The 23,939-nt window shown below is 40.0% G+C and overlaps 1 protein-coding gene across 3 annotated transcripts in view; it reads right to left on the bottom strand.

The window, feature by feature from the left end:
- The window catches only part of Klhl32 (kelch like family member 32), a 253,142-nt gene that overhangs the window by 111,657 nt on the left and 117,546 nt on the right, over nt 1-23,939 (bottom strand). For all 3 annotated transcript variants that reach the window (XR_007977000.1, XM_052176161.1, XM_052176160.1), the window contains exon 4: nt 17,269-17,376. Coding sequence is in view for 2 of the 3 variants with exons in the window: in XM_052176161.1 (XP_052032121.1) it covers nt 17,269-17,376 (108 nt within the window). In the remaining variant the exon portion in view is untranslated. The remainder of the gene's footprint in view (nt 1-17,268; nt 17,377-23,939) is intronic.

The following is a 23,939-nucleotide window of genomic DNA, read 5'->3' on the forward strand; positions in this document are numbered from 1 at the left end:
GAAGGCACAACATACCAAAACTTATGGGACACAATGAAAGAGGAAAAGTCAGGACTGAGTGCCTCCAAAAAGACACTGAAAAGAGCATACACTAGCAGCTTGACAGCACATCTGAGGGCTATAAAACAACAACAACAACAAAGCAAATATACCCAAGAGGAGTAGATTGCTGGAAATAATCAAACTCAGGGCTGAAATCAACCAAGTAGAAACAAAGAGAACTATACAAATGAGGCTAAGAAGGAATAAAGATGCCATGGTCATATTCATTCCTGTTATGTTTTCATTAAATGATGTGAGTTTAACAATTTCTCAACATCTGTGCCTAAAACATGATTTTATTGCTCAAGGGATTCCTGATGTTTAACTGCTGGAAGATTTTGAGCCCTGCTCACCCTTCTTCCTTGCGTCCTCAAAACAGGGCAAAAGTAAAAGAAAGCTTCGAAGTCCTTCTAAAGTGCCCAGGCCTTTGTCTGCACAAAGAGCCCTCAGCTCATTCTATGTCTTATCTCCAACAAAGGACAATGGTCTCCCTAGTCACTTTTGTGCCCTTTTCAGTAAGTCTCATGAACTCTAAACTTTTCAACAACCTGGCCTTCCGTGTGTGTGTGTGTGTGTGTGTGTGTGTGTGTGTGTGTGTTATTGTTATTATAAACTTCTAAATCAAATTCAGGGGTGGAGAGAAATCCTGTTCATTCAAATGGCTCTAAGACGAAGTTTAAATTTAAATTACCCTATCCCTATGTCATCCCAATCTCGCTGGCCCTCTGCTCCCTCACTCAGTTTAATCCTCCTGTTCTAATCTTCATCTCTTTATAACACTACATTCTGTTGCCCCTTCCAGTCCATAACTAAGCTATCTAACCTTGTAGATATTCTAAATGAAGAACACCTATATAAAATATAAATGGTCACATCCACACATAAGAGAAAACACGCAATTTGTCTTTGCGGGTCTGAGTTACCTCATTCAGGATAATATTTTTCTAGCTCCGTCCATTTCCTGCAACTTTCATTTTTTAACACTGGAGTAATACTCCATCATGTGAAGGTGCCAGACTTTTATTATCCATTCATCAGTTGATGGACATCTAGGCTCTTTCCAACTTCTGGAAAGTTTGGCAGAATAGCAATGACCATGCATGCACAAGTCTCTATTTCCCTAGTAAGATAGGGAGTAATTTGGGCATGTCCAAGAGAGGTATAGCAGGGTATCATGGTAGATCTATTTTATGTTTTGGAGGGCCCTCTGCAATCATTTCAAAAGTATGGATTTGCACCAAAAACAACGAGTAAGTGTGTCCCATTCTCCTGTATCCACACCAGCATCTGCTGTCATTTGATCTTGGCCATTCTGAGTAGTGTAAGATGAAGTCTAAAAGTAGTTTTAATTTGCATCTTCCTAAAGGCTAAGGGTAATGAACATTTTAAAAGTGTTTCTCAGTCATCTTTTGAAAGATGATTATCAGGTGTTTTTTAAAGTTACTTATACATTAGGTACTAGCCTCTATCAGATGTTTTTTATTGAAAAGAGAAGTAAAAACACTTTATGATAAAATTAAAGATTTACATGGAAAATATTTCAGATAAACATGTTAAAATTGACAATTTTCATGGAAAAATAAAAGGTAAAGTGGTAGACATGTAAAACATTGCTAAATTAATTGAAATATGGGACAGAAATATTTTATGACAGAATTGAAGATTTATGTGGAAAATATTTCTGATAAAATTGTAGAAAAATGTAGAAAAACATGTTAGAATTGAAGATTATCATGGAAAATTTTATATAGGTACAATAATGGTAGGCATAAAACCTACCATTCCTAAGTTGATTGAAAGTGGAATTATAAACATTTTCTCATAAACTTGAAGATTTACATGGAAAATATTTCTGATAAAATTGAAGAAATATATAGAAAAATATGTTAAAATTAAAGATTATCATGGAAATTATACAGATAAAATGATAGGCATAAAGATAATTCTAAGTTGATAGAAGGTAGAATTATAAACATTTTCAGATAAAATTGAAGATTTACATGGAAAATATTTCTGGTAAAATTCAACAAATATATAGACAAACACATTTAAACTGACTATTTCATGGAAAATTTTACATATCAAATGGTAGATACTAAAACTCTTTCTCAATTAATTGAAGGTGGGATTAGAAACATTTGTGATAAAATCAAAGATTTACATTGGAAACATTTCTGATAAAATGTAGAAAGTATATAGAAAGACATTAAAATTGAAAATTATCGTGAAAAATAATGCAGCTAAAATGGTAGACCTAAAAAACATTACTAAATTAATTAAAAGGAGAATTACAAACATTTTCTAATAAAATTGAAGATTTACATGGGAAATATTTTGTTAGTCTATGTCTTTTTTATTGGGGAGTTGAGTCCATTGTTATTAAGAGATATTAAGGAATAGTGATTGTTGCTTCCTGTTATTTTTGTTGTTAGTTTTATGTTTGTGTGGGTATCTTCTTTTGGGTATGTTAGAAGAAGATTACTTTCTTGCTTTTTCTAGGGTGTAGTTTCCCTCCATGTGTTGGCATTTTCCATCAATTATCCTTTGTAGGACTGGATCTGTAGACAGATATTGTGTAAATTTGGTTTTATCATGGAATATCTTGGTTTCTCCATCTATGGTGATTGAGAGTATAGTAGTTTTGGCTGGCATCTGTGTTCTCTTAGGGTCTGTATGAGGTCTGCCCAGGATCTTCTAGCTTTCATCATCTCTGTTGAGAAGTCTGATGTGATTCTGATAGGTCTGCCTTTATAAGTTACTTGCCCTTTTCCCCTTACTTTTAATTTTCTTTGTTTAGTGAATTTGGTGTTTTCATTATTATGTTCCAGGAGGATTTTCTGTTCTAGTCCAGTCTGTTTGGAGTTCTGAAGGCTTCTTGTATGTTCATGAGCATCTCTTTCTCTAGGATAGGGAAGTTTTCTTCTACAATTTTGTTGAAGATATTTACTGGGCCTTTAAGATGTAAATCCTCACTCTCATCTATACCTATAATCCTTAGGTTTGGTCTTCTCATTATGTCCTGGAGTTCCTGGATGTTTTGGCTTACCAGCTTTATGCATTTTGCATTTTCTTTGACTGTTGAGTCAATGTTTTCTACGGTATCTTCAGTACTTGAGGTTCTTTCTTCTATCTCTTGTATTCTGTTGTTGATGCTTGCATCTATGACTCCTGATTTCTTTCCAAGAGATGGAAAGAGATGTCTCTTTCCAAGAGACATCCAGAGATGTCTTACTTTGTGATTTATATATTGTTTCTAATTCCATTTTTAGAGCCTGGATGGTTTTGTTCAGTTCCTTCACTTGATTGTTTGTATTTCCTATAATTCTTTTAGGGATTTTTTTGTGTTTCTTCTTTAAGGGCTTCTGCCTGTTGACCCATGATCTCCTATATTTCTTTAAGGGATTTTTGTGTTTCCTCTTTAAGGGCTTTTATCTGTTGACTGATATTCTCCTGTATTTCTTTAAGGGAGTTATTTAAGTCTTTCTTGAAGCCCTCTATCAGCATCATGAGATACGATTTTAAATCCAACTCTTGCTTTTCCAGTGTGTTGGGGTATCCAGGACTTGCTGTGGTGGGAGAACTGGGTTCTGATGTTGCCATGTGGCCTTGGTTTCTGTTGGTGGGGTTCTTGTGCTTGCCTTTTGCCATCTGGTTATCTCTGGTGCTAGTTGGTATTGTTGTCTCTGTCTGGAGTTTATTCCCCCTGTGGGCCTGTAAGCCTGTGTCCTTACTCCTTTGAGCTCAAAAGTGAAAGCACTGCTGGGACATCACTCTCTCCTGGCAGGCTATGCACAGAAGGCTGTGGAGTCTCCTGGCTCCCTGGTGCAAATGGCAGCAGGAAGACTTCCATCCCAGCTGCTCCACTGATCTTAGGCCCTGTGTGCTCCTAGCTGGTCCCCTCCAGAGAGAAGGTGGAGATCTCACCTCTGCGCTCAGAAGTGAAAGCGCTGCTGGGGGATCACTCTCTCCTGGCGGGCTATGCACAGAAGGCTGTGGAGTCTCCTGGCTCCCTGGTGCCAACTGCCTCTATCAGATTAATGATTGATACAAAAGATGTTTCCTATCCTTCAGGCTACCATTTTGTTGCACAATGGTGTGTCCCTTGCTATACACGAGCATTTAGCTTCATAAGCCTCACATATTAATTAGCTGTAAGTCTTACCACTTGAGCTATCAGGATCCTGTTCAAAAATTCCTTTCCCATGTCAATGTATTCAATAATATTTTCTATTTTTTCCTTTATAAGATTAAGGGTATCAGGTGCTTTGTTGGGTTCCCTGATTCATTTGAAGTTGAGCTTTATGCAGTGTGAAAAATACTAATGTATTTTTGTTTTCAATATGCAACTATCAAGTTTGACCAGAACCATTTGTTAAAGATGCTGTCTTTTCTACAGTAGGTGGTTTTTGTTTCTTTGTTAAAAAAAAAATCTGGTATTTGTAGATGTGTGGACTTATGTCCAAGTCTTCAATTCTATTCAATTAATCAAAATGTGTGCTTTATACATATGAAAACCTACCACTATCAGCCTACTACTACCAAACGTGCTAAAACACACATACACACACACACACACACACACACACACGCACACGCGCGCGTGCACACATGCATGTATTGAAGGGAGTTATCATACAATGGAGGAAGTTAATACCCAATTAAACACCAAATGTTATCAAATAAAACACCCAGTACTAGGAATGGATATTTCCTTTTGAGATTTTGGCCAATGAAGCTCCACAGATTCTCCAAACATTATAGGCTATTATCAATATAAGTGTTAGTCCTACAAAACTTAATGGTAAGACAATATTGCTGAATATAAATATTTACATATACCTATATGTAAATACATATATATATATATATATACATACACATATAATTTAGGTCTAGATATGAATCAACCTCATCACATGAATGACAATCTTTTCCACAACTTGGACTCCAGTGTTATTGATATTATAAACATGATATATATGTATATACCTGTGTGTGTGTGTGTGTGTATGTGTGTGTGTGTAGCTAGTCCTGAATTGGAAACAACCTTTATTGACTAGAATTTATAGTGCTGGAAGGTGATACACACACACACACACACACACACACACACACACACACACACATATATAGAGAGAGATAGTACTCAACAGGAAACCTCATCCTTTACTGGCTAGCATTCATAGTGCTGGAAGGTGCTATATATGCTACTACAAAAGTAGTATCACTCTCACCCACTATAGACCCTTGGAACTACAAAAACTATCCAACTGTACAATATACCCATTTGTATTAGTGCCACAAATGGTATGGAAGTAAACAGACAACTTTTGAAGTGAATTTAAGGCCTGCTATATCAGATAGAACCCATACTTGACACTGTTAATGAGGTTCAGAACCTGAGACTCAGGTCATAGGCTTATGGGACATCTACTACTATAATTCTGCCAAATAATCAGAACAATAAAATGACTCCTGGTGACCTATTTCTATACTTAGAGATGAATGCATTGCTCAACCCTCATCAGAGGATGAACATAGAAAACTGTAACTAACGGAGAGCATGTAGAAAATAAGAGACTCTGAAATGATCAGCCCTAAACATCACAACCTTCCCTTCAGGTCTCAGGGATCGATGCAGAAGAAGTGTCAGAAAGATTGTATGAGCCAGAGGTAGTGGGCGACTTTGAGAAATAGCATTTAAAGAAACAATATGGCAGGAGTACACAATCGCACATGGACTGACAAATGTTGTAACAGCGTGCACAGTGTCTATATAATCTCAGTCTAGACATCAGAGAGTAGGGAATCAGAGAGTGGGATCATCAGAGAGTAGGGAAGTGGACATGAAGTCCTACCACTGCCAGCAAAGATAAAAAAAAAACTGATAGCTCCAAGGAGGAGAATCAGTATTCTTCAATGAAGTGACACTAGATATATCAATTACATGCCAGGGCAGGCTCCCGAGTAATTGGGCACACAGACTGGACTTCATGGGTTTCCTTTCCTTTCCCTGTCTCTTCCTTCCTTGCCTCCCTCCTTCCTTTTTAAGAGAGAGAAAGAACATGAAGGTAGGCAGATAGAAGGTCTGGGAGGAGTTGGAGAAAGGAAGGGAATATAGTAAAATACATCATATAAAATTCTCAAAAAATAAACAAAACGTTATTTTAAAACAGAAAAAGTAAATCTAAAGAGATAAAAATATTAAAATAATTAATTGTGGAAAATTAGATAAAATGTTTAATAAAAATCAGCTTATCAGTTCTGCTACTGGGCCGGCATCTATCTGATCCCTGAAGTGTACTGAAGTTAGAATTTTGGCTTCTTGAAAAAGCACAGAAATATTAAAGGGTATGTTCTCATTTTAATCCCAGGTGTGGGATATGGTGCTGCTTCAGATTGTTCCCTGAGACTGACTTTGATTTTCTTTGGGCAGGGGAATGATTTTGGTAGCTGCAAACAGTCTCTGTGATTGTGTGACATTTGAAATTCTGGGGACTTTTCAGAGGGTGTGTAAATGCCAGGGCCCCAAGAGGCATGGGGTTGTTGGTTGGTGCTGTTAGTTGATGGTTATTTTTAAGTAGTTATGAGCTAAGAAAGAAGGGAGGGAGGAAGTGAGAGAGGGAGGGAGGAGGAATAGGAGGAGGAAGAGAAGGAGAAATCAACTGTACAGACTGTAAGATTAAACTTGCCTCAAGGACTTGCCCCTAATCAGCAGGAAGCAGTCTAATGGGGCATGGCCTCCCTTCCCCTCTACCCTTCTTTGTTCTCTTATGTAGTGTTAGGGGGTTGGAAGGGTAGTGGGACCCATATTTCCTCTTCGTCATCTGAAGACACTTCAGACATTAGTGTGCTGAAGGAGTGGCTTTACAGTTCTTGTGTAAAGGACAATGTGGTGAAGACATTCTGACGAGACTTAGGGATTTAGGAAGGAAGATGATGGTCATGAAACAGAAACCTCTTCTGCATCTCTTCTGTGCAACACTATTTCCTCAGCACCAGTTCCTCTCCATGAGGAAGAGGCATGCACTGGGCTCACATGCATGCACGAGCACACAAAGGCATACACATGTACAAGCACACACACATGCATGCATGCATCAGGCCTTTCACCTATTATTATTTTCTGAACAGCAAAAAAAGGCAAGCTCTACTACTTTACTTGAAATTGGGCAACAGTGAAAATCCTATTGGCATCTAGCATCTAAAACCACGGTAGGGGCTTTTATAAGGGCGGACATAGTCTATGAAACATGGCTGAATGTGCAAGGACTTCACTCAAGCTCAGGAAGCTTACTATTCCACTTCTTTCAATAATGGAAGGGAAAAATCTTCCCAGAGGCAAATAACATTGATTTTTAAAAGAGTCAAGAAAGAAAAAAGAAGTGACTGCTAGAACTCAGAACTTTATCTTTTCAAGTCTCCATGTAGAAAAATCCAATTATGTGGAGAAATGCTTGAAAAAAATTAGGTAAAAAAAAAAGACTTTTTCCCCCCAAATTAAAAATATTGTCCTTTAGAATGTGGATTTCAGGCTGCATCTTGCAGATCCTGAGACACAGATGAAAAGACTTAAGGACCTTCCACCCTGCAGGCTTCTACAAGTATTGTCAGAGGAATACAGGGTCTTGAAATTAAAATACTAAAACAACTATTAAATAATCCTAATGCTGATCCCAATAGGCGCTCGTCGGCAAATTTTCTTCTAGAATTGTTTTCTGTGCTACAGGCAGGGGAGGCTTATAAGTAAATGTGATGGAGACTTTTTCCATACAAAGTGACACATTTACCCCTGAAGGAGTCAGCCATGGGAAAGCAGTTCCAATTAAGTTTGCTGTCACTTTGCTGCCTGGTTGGATGCTCAGGCCTCTAGAGAAAAGTATTCTGTTGTGGAGAATAAATATAGTTTCTGTCAAAATAAAGTGCTACATATACGCACCTCCCAGTAGGCCTCCTGTTCAGTATGCCATCTACGGTAGTGTTTAGAGATGACTACAGGGCAGGAACTGTCATCAATATCTTGCAAATGTTTTAGTAAGGCCACACACACACACACTCACACACACACACACACACACACACACACACACACACACACACACTCACTCACTCATGTAAGCTTATAAAAACCAAATAAAAATCTGGGGAAAAAAATCCCTCAATATGTGAGAACATAAAAACTAAAGGAGAATTTCCTTTGATTTTTTTTTCAACTCTGACTTGTGTGAATAGTTTTGTATGATTGCCATTATATATAAGACTATTTTTCATTTGTGAGAATATCACTTTTTTTTTAATTTCTAAAAGGCTTACAAATGGGAAGAGTTACAAAAATATTTCCTACTGCATAAAATGCAGTAAATGCATTCTCTGGATCAGAGAAAGGCAATTAGGATGTGTGTCTCTTAAGACACATTCTTTCCGAAGTTCTTCAGGTGAGAATTCTTTGTTTAACTCTGTACCCCATTTTTTAATAGGGTTGTTTGGTTTTCTGGAGTCTAACTTCTTGAGTTCTTTATATATATTGGATATTAGCCCTCTATCTGATGTAGGATTGGTGAAGATCTTTTCCCAATTTGTTGGTTGCCGATTTGTCCTCTTGATGGTGTCCTTTGCCTTACAGAAACTTTGTAATTTTATGAGGTCCCATTTGTCAATTCTTGCTCTTAGAGCATACGCTATTGGTGTTCAAATGCTCAACTTCATTAGTCATTAGGGAAATGTAAATCAAAACAACCCTAAGATTTCATCTTACACCAGTCAGAATGGCTAAGATTAAAAATTCAGGAGACAGCAGGTGTTGGAGAGGGTGTGGAGAAAGAGGAACACTCCTCCACTGCTGGTGGGGTTGCAAATTGGTACAACCACTCTGGAAATCAGTCTGGCGGTTCCTCCGAAAACTGGGCACCTTACTTCCAGAAGATCCTGCTATACCACTCCTGGGCATATACCCAGAAGACTCCCCACCATGTAATAAGGATACATGTTCTACTATGTTCATAGCAGCCCTATTTGTAATTGCCAGATGCTGGAAAGAACCCAGGTATCCCTCAACAGAAGAGTGGATGCAAAAAATGTGGTATATCTACACAATGGAGTACTATTCAGCCATTAGAAACAATGAATTCATGAAATTCTTAGGCAAATGGATGGAGCTAGAGAATATCATACTAAGTGAGGTAACCCAGACTCAAAAGGTGAATCATGGTATGCACTCACTAATAAGTGGATATTAACCTAGAAAACTGGAATACCCAAAACATAATCCACACATCAAATGAGGTACAAGAAGAAAGGAGGAGTGGCCCCTGGTTCTGGAAAGACTCAGTGAAACAGTATTCAGCAAAACCAGAACGGGGAAGTGGGAAGGGGTGGGTGGGAGGACAGGGGAAGAGAAGGGGGCTTACGGGACTTTCGGGGAGTGGGGGGGCTAGAAGAGGGGAAATCATTTGAAATGTAAATAAATTATATCGAATAAAAAAAAAAAAAAGACACATTCTTTCCTGAACTCACGAAGTCAGGGCCAGAGTTTGTGGCCACTGGAGAGAACAAGGTGGTGCCAACACTACCTTTCTTCTTGAGCAGATTATACAACTGGCTCTTAGCTGACAACGCTAGCAATATTTGGGCATGGACTGGCTTAAAGAAGAGTATAGGTGTCACTATTGTTTGAAACATTGTCTCTCCTTCTACTTTGGGCTTTTAGAGTTCTCTGGAAATGAAAATAGAACCAATCTCCCCGTACACAGTGTCTCCATGACATTACGTGCCACACCCTGTTGACTTCACAGCCAGAATGCTCAACAGGAAACCTCTGGCCTTGAATTCTACTTGCTTCCATGCTGGCACTAAGCTACTCAGTTCCTAGGGGTTATTCTAGAGCCAGTGGGTTAGCTGTCTTACTTCCCAGCATTCTTTCCTTCATAAACTAGCCTCAGTTACATGTTCTTCACTAGCCAGATGGAGGTCTGTCTGTCTGTCTGTCTGAAAACAATACCTGCCTGTTTCTGTGAGTGAGCCTTTTTCTATATGGGAATGAGGTGCAGTATGCCCTGAGTCTCTTTTGTATTTCTCATGTCTCTTCTATTCCAGACTGATCTACAATATTAATAAAGTAAGATGGAAGAGGCCAAAAAATAGGAACCATCTTCTTGCTCCCCAGGAGAAATAAAAGCCTGTGCTTTCTTGGGTTCATTCTTTCTCCAACTAAGGCAGATTGTTCCTATGACTGTTTCCAGGACGAGGCCAGTTACTTCTACCCTGTGGCTCCTCTCTGCTGCAATCCCAGCAGCTGTTTATGGCTGAGCAAGGACATCACAAGGACTACAACGCATCCTGAGCCTTGCTCAAGCAATTCGTGAGCAGCAGGTAGACAGGAAGGACACTTGCCAATGAGTGCCAAGACAGGTATATGCGTGTGAGCCGTGCATTTGTGAAGGGTGCGCACATGTTCAGAGGAACTATTAGCACCGGGGGAAATTTTGACTTTTCTTCAACACTTCCTGGATGAAATCTGTGGGATGATTTTGAGAAGGCTGTACTCAGAACTGTGTGTAGGAGGAACACACACACACTGTCGCACTTAGGAGTATTCATTCATCACTCCCACACTGTACTCCAAACTTCTCTCCAAGACAGCATCAATTGTCAGACACTTAAAATACCTTCATTTTATACTATGCTTACTACAACTGGCTAAACTTATGATCAACTGTCAGCACTCAGTGTGTGTGTGCGTGCATATGTGTGTTCCTATACAGCTATAAATTGTATATATGTGCACACACTGTATGAGACGATACATACTATAGATATTCATATATGGTTAACAACCATCACTGAAAGTCCATAATGATCAGTACCAATGAAGAAACTGAAAAGCCATGCTTTCATTGATACGACCACATGCCAGATTCTTCTATGCTCGACTCTAATTTCAACTCCATAGCATGAGAAGTCATCTTTGCAGGTTTCTCGGATATGCTGTAATACACTGGTAATAATCTATAATACAGCAATTATCTGTATCCCAGTCTCAAGGCAAATTTATTACAAGGTCATTTTGTTTTTGACACAAAGATTCACTATATAACCCTGAGGGACCTGGAATTTGCAATGTAGACCAGGCTATCTCTGATTTCCTAGATATCCATCTGCCTCTGCCTTCAGGGTCCTGAGATGAAAGGTATGTGCCACCAAACCTGACTACACAGTCATTTTATTTATTTATTTTTTTTATTCGATATAATTTATTTACATTTCAAATGGTTTCCCCTTTTCTAGCCCCCCCACTCCCTGAAAGTCCCGTAAGCCCCCTTCTCTTCCCCTGTCCTCCCTCCCACCCCTTCCCACTTCCCCGTTCTGGTTTTGCCGAATACTGTTTCACTGAGTCTTTCCAGAACCAAAGTTCCTTGGATGCTATAAGAAATGCTGCCTCATCTACCAGTTTGTAGCAGAGAAATGACACAGAGGGGACAAGAATGAAAATTCAAACCATACTGACATAGAAGGCACCCCCCACCCCCACCCCTCACTCCATCACACAAAAATGGAGTTGTTTTCAAACCTCTCCAAGTACTTCTATGCCTCCTTAAACAAAATGCTAAGAAACGTGTTATGTCTCTTTCTTGATGGCATTCATAAAAAGGAAAACAGACTTGGAATTAGAAAATATCAATGACTAGGTCAAAATACATAGGTGAATGATTTTAGTCAGTCCATTGCACCTCGCTGATCTTTTCGTTTGCTTTGGTTTTCTGAGACAGGCTTTCTCTAGTCCTGCTATCCTGCAGTTTACTGTGTAGACCAAGTTATCCTAGAACTCCAGAGATTCTCCTGCCTCCATCTGAAATCCAAGGCTTTGCTCAGAAGACCTTGCTGCCTTTCGAGACGGGTCACCACATTCCTCAAGGTTGTTTTACAGATTAGGTCAAAGAGAACCCATAAAGTACCCAGCACTGTGCCCTCGCTCCTTCACTGTGTTCTGTTAGACAGATGCTGTCAGGACATAATCTGAACAGCCAAGTTGATGCTGTGTGCGCTAGCTGCAGTATCTCACTGTGACTACCCTCCAGAGTTGGCCTCCAGTCTCCAGAAAGAATAAACACAAGACCATAATAGGCTTGAGGCCTTGTGTTATTTCCTTTTTTAAAAGTCACTATATTTGCTACAAATATGTTTTCTATTACTGTGACAAACACCATGACCAAAAGCAACTTGTGGAGGAAGGATTTATTTTATGTTACAATTTATAGTCCATCATTGAGGGAAGTCAGGGCAGGAACTCAAGAAAGGAAGCTGGAGGTGGGAACTGAAGCACAAACTGTGAAGAAATGCTGCTCACTGATTTCCTTGCTCTCCATGGTTTGTTTAGCCTACATTTTATACCTCCCTGAACCACCTGCTCGGAGGTGGCACCACCCTAGTGCACTAAGCCTTCCCATGTCAATCATTAATCAAGAAAATGTCCCAAAAGAACAATATGAAGGATGTCTTTGTCAAATAAGATTCTTTCTTCCCAGAAGACTTTGGTTTGTGTCAAGTTGACAAAAATTAATCAGTACAATTGATACCTTGTCAAATTGATACAAATGCTCATCACTGTTAATCCAAGACTATTTCCTTTCTTGGTTCTCCCTAAGATCTCATGTTAATATCACAATATAAAACAGTATAACTTTACCAATCCCACTTTAAAATTCCAGTCTCTCAAAATATCCATTTCTTTAAAACTCCAAAGTGTCTCAGCTATAGGCTCCTGTAAACTAAAATAAATTACTTACATACTTACTTCCAAATGAGAAAAGCCAGAGCACAGTAACAATCAGCTTAAAGCAAAACCAAACACCAGTAGTGTAGCTCAGTGTTCAAGAAAGGTCTTGAACTCACTATCTTCTGAGCGCCAAGGAGCTTGAACTCTACTCTGGCTCTGCATCCTTAGCACACACAAGAGGCAGGCTCCACTTCATACCCGCCACTGTCCTTGTTAGACATCCCACAGTACTTCCATCTTAAATGGAGTATTTAGTATAACTGAGACTGCGCCCTCATCAATAGCCTTCCAGTCTCTCTTCAGGGACATGTGACACATGACCCTAAGCCTCAATTTCCTTCCAAGAAGATAGGCAATGCAGATAACAACAACAATTCAGGTATCAAGAGAGAACTGTACAATGAAATAATTTAGAATTAATATATTAATTTATATATGTGAACCATAAAAAGCATAAAATATATTATTTACTAACTGCACTACAAAAATGTGTGGTAACTCTATATAATAGCTGCCTGTCTTAGTTTCCTAAGACATAAATTTTGACTAGGCTAACCTTGAATCTGTATGAACTTGATGTATGGTGTTTTTGCTTCTTCTATTATACTTTTAAATGCCGTATTTGTTCTAATTATTCTAAGGCATACATCTCAAACTGTGCTGGATCAAGAAAAAGACTGAACAATGGTATAATTTAAAAACTGTTTTGTGTGTATGAGTGTTTTGCCTGCATGCCTGTCTTTGCAACTCTTGTATGCTTGATGCCCACAGAGGTTAGAAGAAGGTACTGTATCCCCTAGGACTAGAATTACAGATGCTTGTGAGGTACCATGTGGGTGGTGGAAATTGAACCTTGGGTTCTCTAGAAGATCACCCAGAGCTCTGAACCATTGAACCATCTTTCTAGTCCTGAATATCATACCTTCCAGTTATCATCTAAAGAAAATTCAGAGGAAAGGTAAGCCTCAGATTCTTCAAGGTCTAAACACCATCTTCTCTGTGAAATGCTGTGTTGGTGGTCCCTGGTGACCATGCCCACTCTTTTGTGAGTTTTCTGCTTCTACCATAATTCTCAACATAAAATCTTGAGACTTTAATACTGTTGTGATGACTAGTTTTAGAGGTCAACCTGACACAAGCTCCAGTCATCTGAGAGGAGGAACCTCAATTGAGAAAATGTCCATATAAGATCAAGCTGTGGGCAAGCCTGTGGGGCATTTTATTAATTAGTGTTTGATGTAAGTGGACCCAGCCCATTGTAAGTGGTTCTGTCCCGTGGGTTGTCATCCTGAGTTCTATAAGAAAGTAGGATGAGAAATGCATGGAGAACAATCTAGTAAGCTGCAGTCCTCCACATCAGCTCCTGCCTCCAAGTTACCGCTCTACTTTATTCCTGGCCTGACTGAATTCTATGGTGAACAGCAATATGGAAGGGTGAGAAAAATAAACCATTTACTCTCCAAGTTGCTTTGGGGTCATGGTGTTTTATCACAGCAATCTAACTAATACAGAAATTGGTACCAGCAGTGGAATACTGTTGTGACAGACCTGAAGATGTGGTTTTTAGGTGGACTATAGGAGGACTTTGGAACTTTGGGCTACAAAAGCAATTGAGTATTGAGAGCTTGGTAATCTGCTCTGTGGGAGGTTGTAAGATAAGAGTATTGAGAGAAATGCAGACATTGGAAGCCTGACTTGCGAAGTTTCAGAGGAAAGCAAAGATTCTACTGGGCCATCTGTGTTAAGAGTCTATAGTATCTAGTCAGCTGCATCTGAAGAATCAGTTGTAACTGATTAAAGACCATAACCATTAAAGTAAAACCTTTGTTTTGCAAGGACAATGGATGCTGGTCTGCTGAGGCTGAAGAGTCCACTGTGATTAAGAAGAGACCAGCATCTTTGAAGTGCACTTGTTTGGGGGAAATGCTTCTTCATAGTCAGCACAAAGAAGCTGTACTCTACAGGCAGCCAAGGCTGTATCTCATGCTGAGTAACTTGCTACTCTAAGAGTTACTCAGGTTTACTTGTTTTTAAGGCATGAAGTAATCATGGAGAGCAGTTGAGACATGTTACTATGTGACAGGACTGGAGTCCCAAAAGAAAGCCCAGGAGAGGCTAAAAAAGTGCAGCCCAGTTGCAGCAGGAGACCCCAGAATATTGGAGACACCAGCACCATGTTGGAGCATCCAGCAGGACAACAGCATCCAGTAGGACAACAGCAGCCATGGAACCGAGCTGGATGGAGCCTACTAGACAGGCTGTGCACGCTGTGTCATCCCTTTGGAGGAACCCAGAAAACTGTGAATCCCAGAAGTTTGACACAGAGATTTATACTGTCGGACTTCTGTTTAGCTTTGTGCAGATTGCGACTGTGCCCTGGTTCTCCCCTCTTGGTCTAAGAAAGTATTTATTTCTGCTTTTACAAAAGGCCACTTGGAACTATTAAAAAACATTTTGGAGATTTAGAAACTGGATTTTTGAAAAGTTTTGACTTTTCAAAGAGACTGGATATTTTAAAGATATTGAATTTTTAAAGTGTTTGAACTTATAAACACTGTAGGATTCTTAAATTTGTAATGTTTTATATTGTGAAATTTATATTTATAATGTATTTATATTTATCAATATGAGATCTTGAGGATAAACTAAATGTGAAAGGTTATATAGTTAAAGAGTGCATGGACAAGAGGGCAATTGTGCTCACTAATCTAATCTTGGCTTAATACAAGGACCATCACCTGAGAGGAGAGAACTATAATTTTAAAAATGGCTTTATAGGATCAGGCTGGAGACAAGTGAGCATATAGGGATGGAGGAGGGCCTCAGCCCATTGTGGGTGGGCCACGACTCAGCTGACCATGAGGGTTTTTTTGGTATATAAATTATATATTTTTATTTTCTATATTCTTTGTTTACATTCCAAATGATTTCTCCTTTCCCAGTTCCCTCCTCTCCATATGTCCCATAAACCTTCTCTCCACTCATTCTCCAATCACCTCTCTCCTTTTTCTCTGTCCTGATACTCCCCTCCAATGCTAGATCAAGCCTTTCCAGGATCAGGACCCTCTCCTTACTTCTTCATGGGAGTCATTTGTTATGCTAATTGTGCCTTGGGTATTCAGAACTTCTGGGCTAATTAATATCCACTTATCAGAGATTGCATTCCATATGTATTCTTTTGTGATTGGGTTACCTCACTTAGGATGATATTTTCTAGATCCAACCACTTGCCTAAAAATTTTGTGAATTCATTGTTTTTAACTGCTGTTTTTAATTCCACTGTGTAAATATACCACATTTTCTGTATCCATTCCTCCTTTGAGGGACATCTGGGTTCTTTCCAGCTTCTGGCTATTATAGATAAGGCTGCTATGAACATAATGGAGCATGTGTCTTTATTGTATGCTGGGGAATCCTTTGGGTATATGCTCAGTAGTGGTACAGCAGGGTCCTCCAGAAGTGTCATGTCCAGTTTTCTGAGGAACCGCCAGACTGATTTTTAAAGTGGTTGTACCATCTTACAGCCCCACCAGCGGTGGCGGAGTGTTCCTCTTTCTCCACATCCTCGCCAACACCTGCGGTCTCCTGAGTTTTTAACCTTAGCCATTCTGACTGGTGTGAGGGTGAAATCTCAGGGTTGTTTTGATTTGCATTTCCCTAATGACTAATGATGTTGAATATTTCTTAAGGTTCTTCTCGGCCATCCGAATTTCTTCAGGTAAAAATTGTTTGTTTAGATCTGTACCCCATTTTTTAATAGGGTTATTTGGTTCCCCGGGTTCTAACTTCTTGAGTTCTTTGTATATATTGGATATTAGCCCTCTATCAGATGTAGGGTTACAGTCGTGGCACTTGGCCCTGAGTTCTTTACAAAAGTTGGCTGAGTAAGCCCTGGACAATAAGCCAGTAAGCAGCACTCTTCTGTGGCCTTTGCAGCAGCTCCTGCCTTCAGGTTCCTGCCCTGTTTGAGTTTCTGGCCTGACTGTCTCCTATAAGGAACTATGGGGTAAACAGTTTCCTCCCCTACCTGCTTTTAGTCGTGATGTTTCATCACACCAATAATAGCCCTAAGAGTTTTGATTTTGTTCTTTGTGCCTATGGCTTTTGCCTTATTTGATTCTTAATTTTTAGACAATGAAGCCATAATTGGGTCACTGCTTAAGTGATAGCTAGAATTCAACTAACTGCACCTCTTTCCCTTATGACAGTACTTCAGATCATGAAAATCCAATCTTCATATCAACATAGTTCGGATTAAAATGCTATGTTTCTGGATAACACTAAAAATCAAACTCACCTGTCTGTTATGTCAGTTATAAAAGTAGGCAGATGTGAATTTTTTAAATATTAAAATGAGCATAATGCACAGCAGCTAAATTTTATCCCCTGAAGATATATCTTTGGTTGAGCACAGTTAACAAACAAAGCTGCTGGTATCACCTTTGGCACCGTACCTGTCCTGTGTATGCGAACTCCAGAGCTTGCTTTAAGCCCAGGCTGGTCACACCACGTAAATTTACTTCATCAGCTCCACTTTCCACCATACAAAGACTGAACATTGCCTGAAATGAGGAAAGTAAAAAAAGAAAAGACTGAATTATGGGATCTAAAAAGCAAGAGAGAAAGACAATGTCCTAGAGGAACGAGGGAAAAAGAGAGCTTTTTAGCTGAAATGTAATTTTGGTTTCTGAAACACTTCCACAAAGCTTCATTTGCACAAGCCTCTGCACCCATCTGATAGCTAAACAATTATAGTAAACACATACAATCTCTCTCTCTCTCTCTCCCTCCCCGTCCCTCGCCCCCTCCCTCCCTCTTTCAGCACACTCCTCCAGGCAATAATCTTCAGACTCACCTACCTCATTTCTCTATCTGGACTAATTTACATACAAATAAAATAAGATCCATACCCCAAAGGGAAATCAGCATACCACACCCACCACAAGATTATTCATAAAAGCCAAGGTATGGAAACAACCTAAAAAAATGGATAAAGAGAACAGATATGTACATGCATCCATGCTAAGGGAAAATACTCATCCTTTACAGAGAAGGAAATCTCACTTTGAACAACCTAGAGGATATTGCGTTAAGAGAAATAAACCAAAGACAGACAAACAAAAGGAAAGGTGTCACCAAGGCCTGGGATAAGGAAAAAGTAGGACTCAGAGAATACAAAATTTCACTTACCCAAGGTAACAACATTTTAAGGATATCTGATATATGGCAATGATTTTACAGCCAGCAACAATCAATCACTAAGATTTACCAGAATTTAAGTGGAGTCACTCAAAGGGAAGAGAAGGGGGCAGAGAGGGAGAGAGAAGAATAGAAGGGGGTAGAGAGAGAATGGAAAGGAGATGGAAAGAGAACAGAAGGAACTGCAGGAAGCAATAAACAGACAATAGGTTGACCATGACTACTTCTAAATATGGAAGTATATGAATCTTGTTCCCTTGAAATATATGTATATTTCCATACCGTTTTAATAACATTGAAAAGGGACCTAATTATCTGATATCACATTTCCCTCAGGATGGAAGAGCATGGGCAGAGGACAACCTGAGTATGGACATGTCAGCATGAGTGGGCAAGCACTTAGCATCTCAGCCAGCTTTCTCCACTGAAGAATGGGACTAAAATGGAATCCATTTCGTGGGGAGTGGTGGTGGTGGAAGGATAGCTTGCTGGTTAAGAGAACATACTGCTTCTGATCTTTACCCTCTCCCTTAGCTTCTCCAAATACAACCCTCTAGTCTCATCTCTATCCGTACAGCAGACAACCTGCTAAGGCCTCCCCTTCTTCTCTCCTCCATCTCTAAGTGGACCACACAGATCTTCAGTCTTAACTTCCCTCGCTGAACTTACCGTATTATATTATCCTAGCACCCAACTCCAGAAGACATTTCCTGGGAAGCCGCAGGCTGCTCTGTCCAGGGAAGCAGGAGGCAAGATGTAGATCACTTTACACCTCTGTTTCCAAAACCAACCCTGCAGTCTTATCTCCAGCTCAGTAACAGAACAGCAGGGGTAGCCTCCCTCCCCACCCCTACTTCTGAGTGGATCATATAGATTATCCCCTGCAACTTCCTTTGAGTCATTGCTTTATCCCAGCCCCCCAACTCCAACAGGCTTCCTCTGGGAATTCATGGGCCATTTTAGCCACCAAAGCAGGTGAGCTAACTGCAGAACTTCATATTATCTTTCATTCTTCCAAGTCAAATCCATGAGTCTCATCTCAAGCCCTATAGCAGACAACATGCTGTCCCTCTGCTCACTTTTCTGTCCCCATTCCCAGGGAGTAAGCAGTTCCTGGTGGAACACTGGTGGTTCAGTACCCTAAACATACTCATCCCCCTCAACCTAGCAAACTCACATTTCTAAGTGTCAGCGTCCAACACCTAGAAACACATTTTACCCAGAATCCCTGGAAGATAGACCTATCAGGACTCCAGAAGAATTTTCCTACCATGCAACACATGGCTACCACCCTTTCCTAAGAACCAGAGAGAAAACAGAAATGAAGGAATGAAACACCCAACAAACACAAGACCAGGCATCAGCAGCTAGAATTACAGTTTTCCTATACCCAGATTCCTAGAGTTAAGCACGAAAACACGATCCACGACCGTCAGGAAAAACTTTACTAAAGCCTAGCAACATATACTACAGCAGGCCTTGTATTGCAACATAGCTGAAGACAAAGACCATGGAGCAGACTTTATGAAAATAACAGAGCTCATTAAAGAGAAAATTGATAAATCTCTTACAGAAACCTATAAAGCTGTGAACAGTGGAAGAAACCAATCACTCAAATGTTCAGTCACCATGGATGGAAAAATAAGACATTCCATAATAAAACTAAATTTAAGCAACCTACAGATCTACCTATAAATTCTATAAAATCTCTGAGTCTACCTATAAATCCAGCCCTATAGAAGACACTAGAAGGAAAACTCCAACATAAAGAGTTTGACTACACCCAAGAAAATACAAGTAATAAATTATTCTCAGAGAACAAATCAGAAAAATGGAAACAGTCTCTGTCTCTGTTTCTGTCTCTCTGTCTCTGTCTCTGTCTCTGTCTCTCTCTCTCTCTCTCTCTCTCTCTCTCTCTCCCTCTCTCTCTCTCTCTCTCTCTCTCTCTCTCTCTCTCTCACACACACACACACACACACACATACACACAAACCCGATACTTAGCAACAACCAAACATGAATCAGCAATGAACACTGCTCACTGATAACTCAACGTCAGTGATCTCAAGTTCCTAAGTGAAAGACAAGCAAAACTGGTGTGAAAACAGGATCCATCCTTTGTCTGCATCCAGGAAACACATCTAAACTTCAAGAACAGGTATCAACTCAGGGTAAAATGATGGAAAAAATATTCCAAGCTAATAGACTTAAGAAGCAAGTTGGTGTATCCATGTTAATATTGGACAAAATAGACTTTAAACCAAAACAATTGAGAAGAGACAATAAAGGACACTGCATAGTCATCAATAGAAAAATCCACCAAGAAGACATTGACCACAATGCTTCTAAAAACCATCACACTAATGATCTATTGTTATAGTGTCAAAAGCAAGAAGAACTTGTTCTAAGAAAATATTTAGCATGTTAGATATGGACATATAAAACTTGTATTTGTTAGAAAGAACATTTAACATAAGCTACACACTTTGAGCAAGTTCAAAGCTAGACATTTAGAGACAAAACACATGCACACAAAACATATGGCCACAGCATTCTGCCAATGCCCGGGAGCCAGTTCTTACGAGGCGTTTGAAAACACAGCTCAGACTCTTGTTTGGTTCACACTGTCTTGTGTCTGGGAGAGCTGTGGCCAGGCTGATATTTACAGTCTTCACAGCTTACTCTTAGCTGGTAATGTGCTTCCACAGCCACAAATCTTTCTAATTGAAAACCCATTTTGTGGGAATACGGTCAACTTGCATTGCCTACCACAGAGGGAGCTGTGGATTTATGATGCATTATTCTCTTTTCATTCACAGGGAAATGACACAAATTGAGTTCTAGAAATCACAGTCCATGAATTAAGCTGTCTTGGATCATGCGGGTTGTCATTCAGTCGCAAGATGAAGTACAGCCACACTAAAGTCAGTACATAAGGCCTCAAGACTGACAGAAAGTGACACCTTCACTGATTCGTAAGACAGAAGGTGACAGATGTGCCAACACACTACATTCAAAGATGCTGAAATATGGTGGCTCTTTACCAGATAATCTGAAGTTTTGCTATTAGCACTGTATGTGGGCAAGACATACTTAAGGGCAAAGTAATAAATTGTTGGGGAGACACATTTGTATCTCGCCTTTTATGTTAGAGAGTAAAATGAAAGTAAACAGTAGGTTTCAGGAAGCCACTTATAAAAAGTCACTTTTTGACAATAACTGCAGCAGATCTAGTCTGGGCCTCTGCATCTTCTATATACCCCGTCCTATATTATCAGTCTGCAATCATTACAACAGTCATGAGATGTTGCCGAGATCTAAACCAACAGATCTGAATCAACAAAGATTATACGTTTTGCTCAATTAAAAATTGATACAGTAGCTTATGGTTTTATGGTTTAATAGTCATAGTTTACCACATATTGATTATAGCTCATGTACAGAATGTGTTGCAAGCTTCAGTTAATGAGACCGTTCACTTCATTGCAACCATTATCTTTGCGCTTTAAAGGGAAGCAGAGGTCCTGGCACAGCAGCTCTGGACCATTTACTTATTCTTTCTCACAAATGTAGAAACCCAAACCATTTGGGGAAAGTCAGTGCCTGAAAGAGTAGAAGGATACAGTGGGAAACTGTTTAGTCTGCAATACATTTATAATCATTTTAAGTTTTCCCCAAACAGTAGAGTGGTGCTCTCAGGTAACAGGACACCACAGGGAAACCAAAACAGTAAAATTATAAGGTCATAGCTATCCTTTGTAGGCTGTCCTGGAAATATGGTTTCCTCTTACCTTAACTACACAAAATAAAGCATTTTCCAATTTCCTTTTACCTCAACTACACAGAATAAAGCAAATCCATATGGAGATCATTAAGAAAATCACAGTAAAAAATGCAGAAAACAAGTGATCATGAGGTGTCCAGCCCTGCCTGTCACACTGTCCATTAACACAACTCCTGCACCTAAGGCTCAGGGGCAGAGCCAGAGAAACAGGGAGTCTGCTGTGAGACTGTGTCTCAGAGGGATATCAGAGACCTTCTAGCCTGTCTTCTTCAGATGGCAACCAATCCTGCTGGATTCTAGAAATTAACTTCTCTAAGAGAGCAGTGGGCTCCCATTCTCAACGGATCAGGGACTAGAAGTTGACAGAATCAGGAAAGGCCAATTCATGAAAGAAAGTGACTCAGCACAACAGCATCCTCTAGAATGCCTGGCCTGGAACTCTCTCTATTGATTCGGCTGGTCTCAAACTCAGAGATCTGCCTGCCTCTGTCTCCAAAGTGCTGGGGGCAAAGGCATGTGTCACCACTGCCCAGCTTATACTGGTTTTTGAAACACCTTCAAATACATTGCCTCCTTATTCAAGGGGCTAGCGGTGCTTTGAAGCTTTGTTCTGGGACAGGCGCTTTGAAAATTAGTGCCAAGAGTGAGCCTGCAATACAAGTACCATCTGGGCTTTTCCTGTCCTCTGGAAGGTTCTTTCCCTCCAGAAAGTGGTTCTTCAGGAGTAGACAATAACAGGATGGAAAAAAAAAAAACCATGCACACCAAGCTGTGTCTGGGTAACATTAACATAAATGTGGAAGGCCTTTCTCGATTCTGTCACCTCAGCTTTAGAACACTTTCCTATGTAGACTCTCTAGCCTGTCCCCAGATGGCAGCCAATGCTGCTTTTCAAAGTTTTCTGTGGGCACCTGGATTTCCTGCATGTAGACCGCCATCCTAAGGCAAAACTGGGGTTTGTATGGGCAAACACAATGGAGGAGTCTGCCCTCAAGAACATAAAACAGGAATCCAGGGATATTCCATAACAGAAACGAGGCTTTGAGCTGCTTGAGTGTATTTAGGAGGCATAGCTAACCAACGTCTCTCCAACAAATGTGTTTCTTCCATTCTTTGGTGTGTTACTATTTGGGTGTTTGATTGTTTCTTATTGAGAAACTTTCACTCTGTAACCTATACTGGGTGTGAACTCCAGATCCTCCTGCTCCAGCCTCCAGTTGCATCACCAAGCACAACTAGTGTCTAACAACCAGGGACTGCAGAAACAGCTCAGCAGTGAAAAGCATTGGTTCCTCTTCCCAAAGACCTGCTCAGTTCCAGCATCTATGTAGTAGCTCACCACCATCTATAACTCTAAACCAGGGACTGATCTCAACGGGCTCTGTATGCAAATGGTATATAGACATATATGCAGGTAAAACACCCATTTACATAAATAATAAAGTTACTTTTTGCAAACATTATGGATACTCCAGAGGTTGCTGGGATATTACTACTTCAGGTGTGATTTCTGAACTACTGGCATTGACTTCACCAAAGAATCTGATAAATGTGAAGGATCTTGGGTACCACCCCACACTCACTGAATGGGAAGTTACGTCTTAATGACAACTCCAGACAGATCTCAGACACATGTTTGAGAACTGCAGGTACCGTCAACCCCCTATACTTTCATCACTACTTGCATGTCTGAATATTTGAAGTTTTGAGATTCCCAATGACCTTGCTGGAGAAGAGTTAGTAAAACTCTTATATAAAGGTTTCAAATCACAATTGCTATGTTTTTCATTTTTTATTAGATATTTTATTTACATTTCAAATGTTATCCTCTTCCCTGGCTTCCCCTCCCAAAACCACCTAACCCATTCTCTCCCCCTGCTCAACAACTTAGCCACTCCTGCTTGCTTCCCTGTCCTGTCTTTCTCCTACACTGGGGCATCGAGCCTTCTTCAGGACAAAGGACCTCTCCTCTCTTTGATGTCCAATAAGGCCATCCTCTGCTACATATGCAGCTGGAGCCATGGGTCACTCCATGTGGACTCTTTGGTTGGTGGTTTAGTCCCTGGGAGCTCTAGGGGGTACCAGTTGGTTCATATTGTTGTTCCTCCTATGGAGCTGCAAACCCCTTCATCTCCTTGGGTC

This window comes from Apodemus sylvaticus, chromosome 3 (genome assembly GCF_947179515.1).
Source record: "Apodemus sylvaticus chromosome 3, mApoSyl1.1, whole genome shotgun sequence".
In the NCBI taxonomy this organism is placed as follows: Eukaryota; Metazoa; Chordata; class Mammalia; order Rodentia; family Muridae; genus Apodemus; species Apodemus sylvaticus.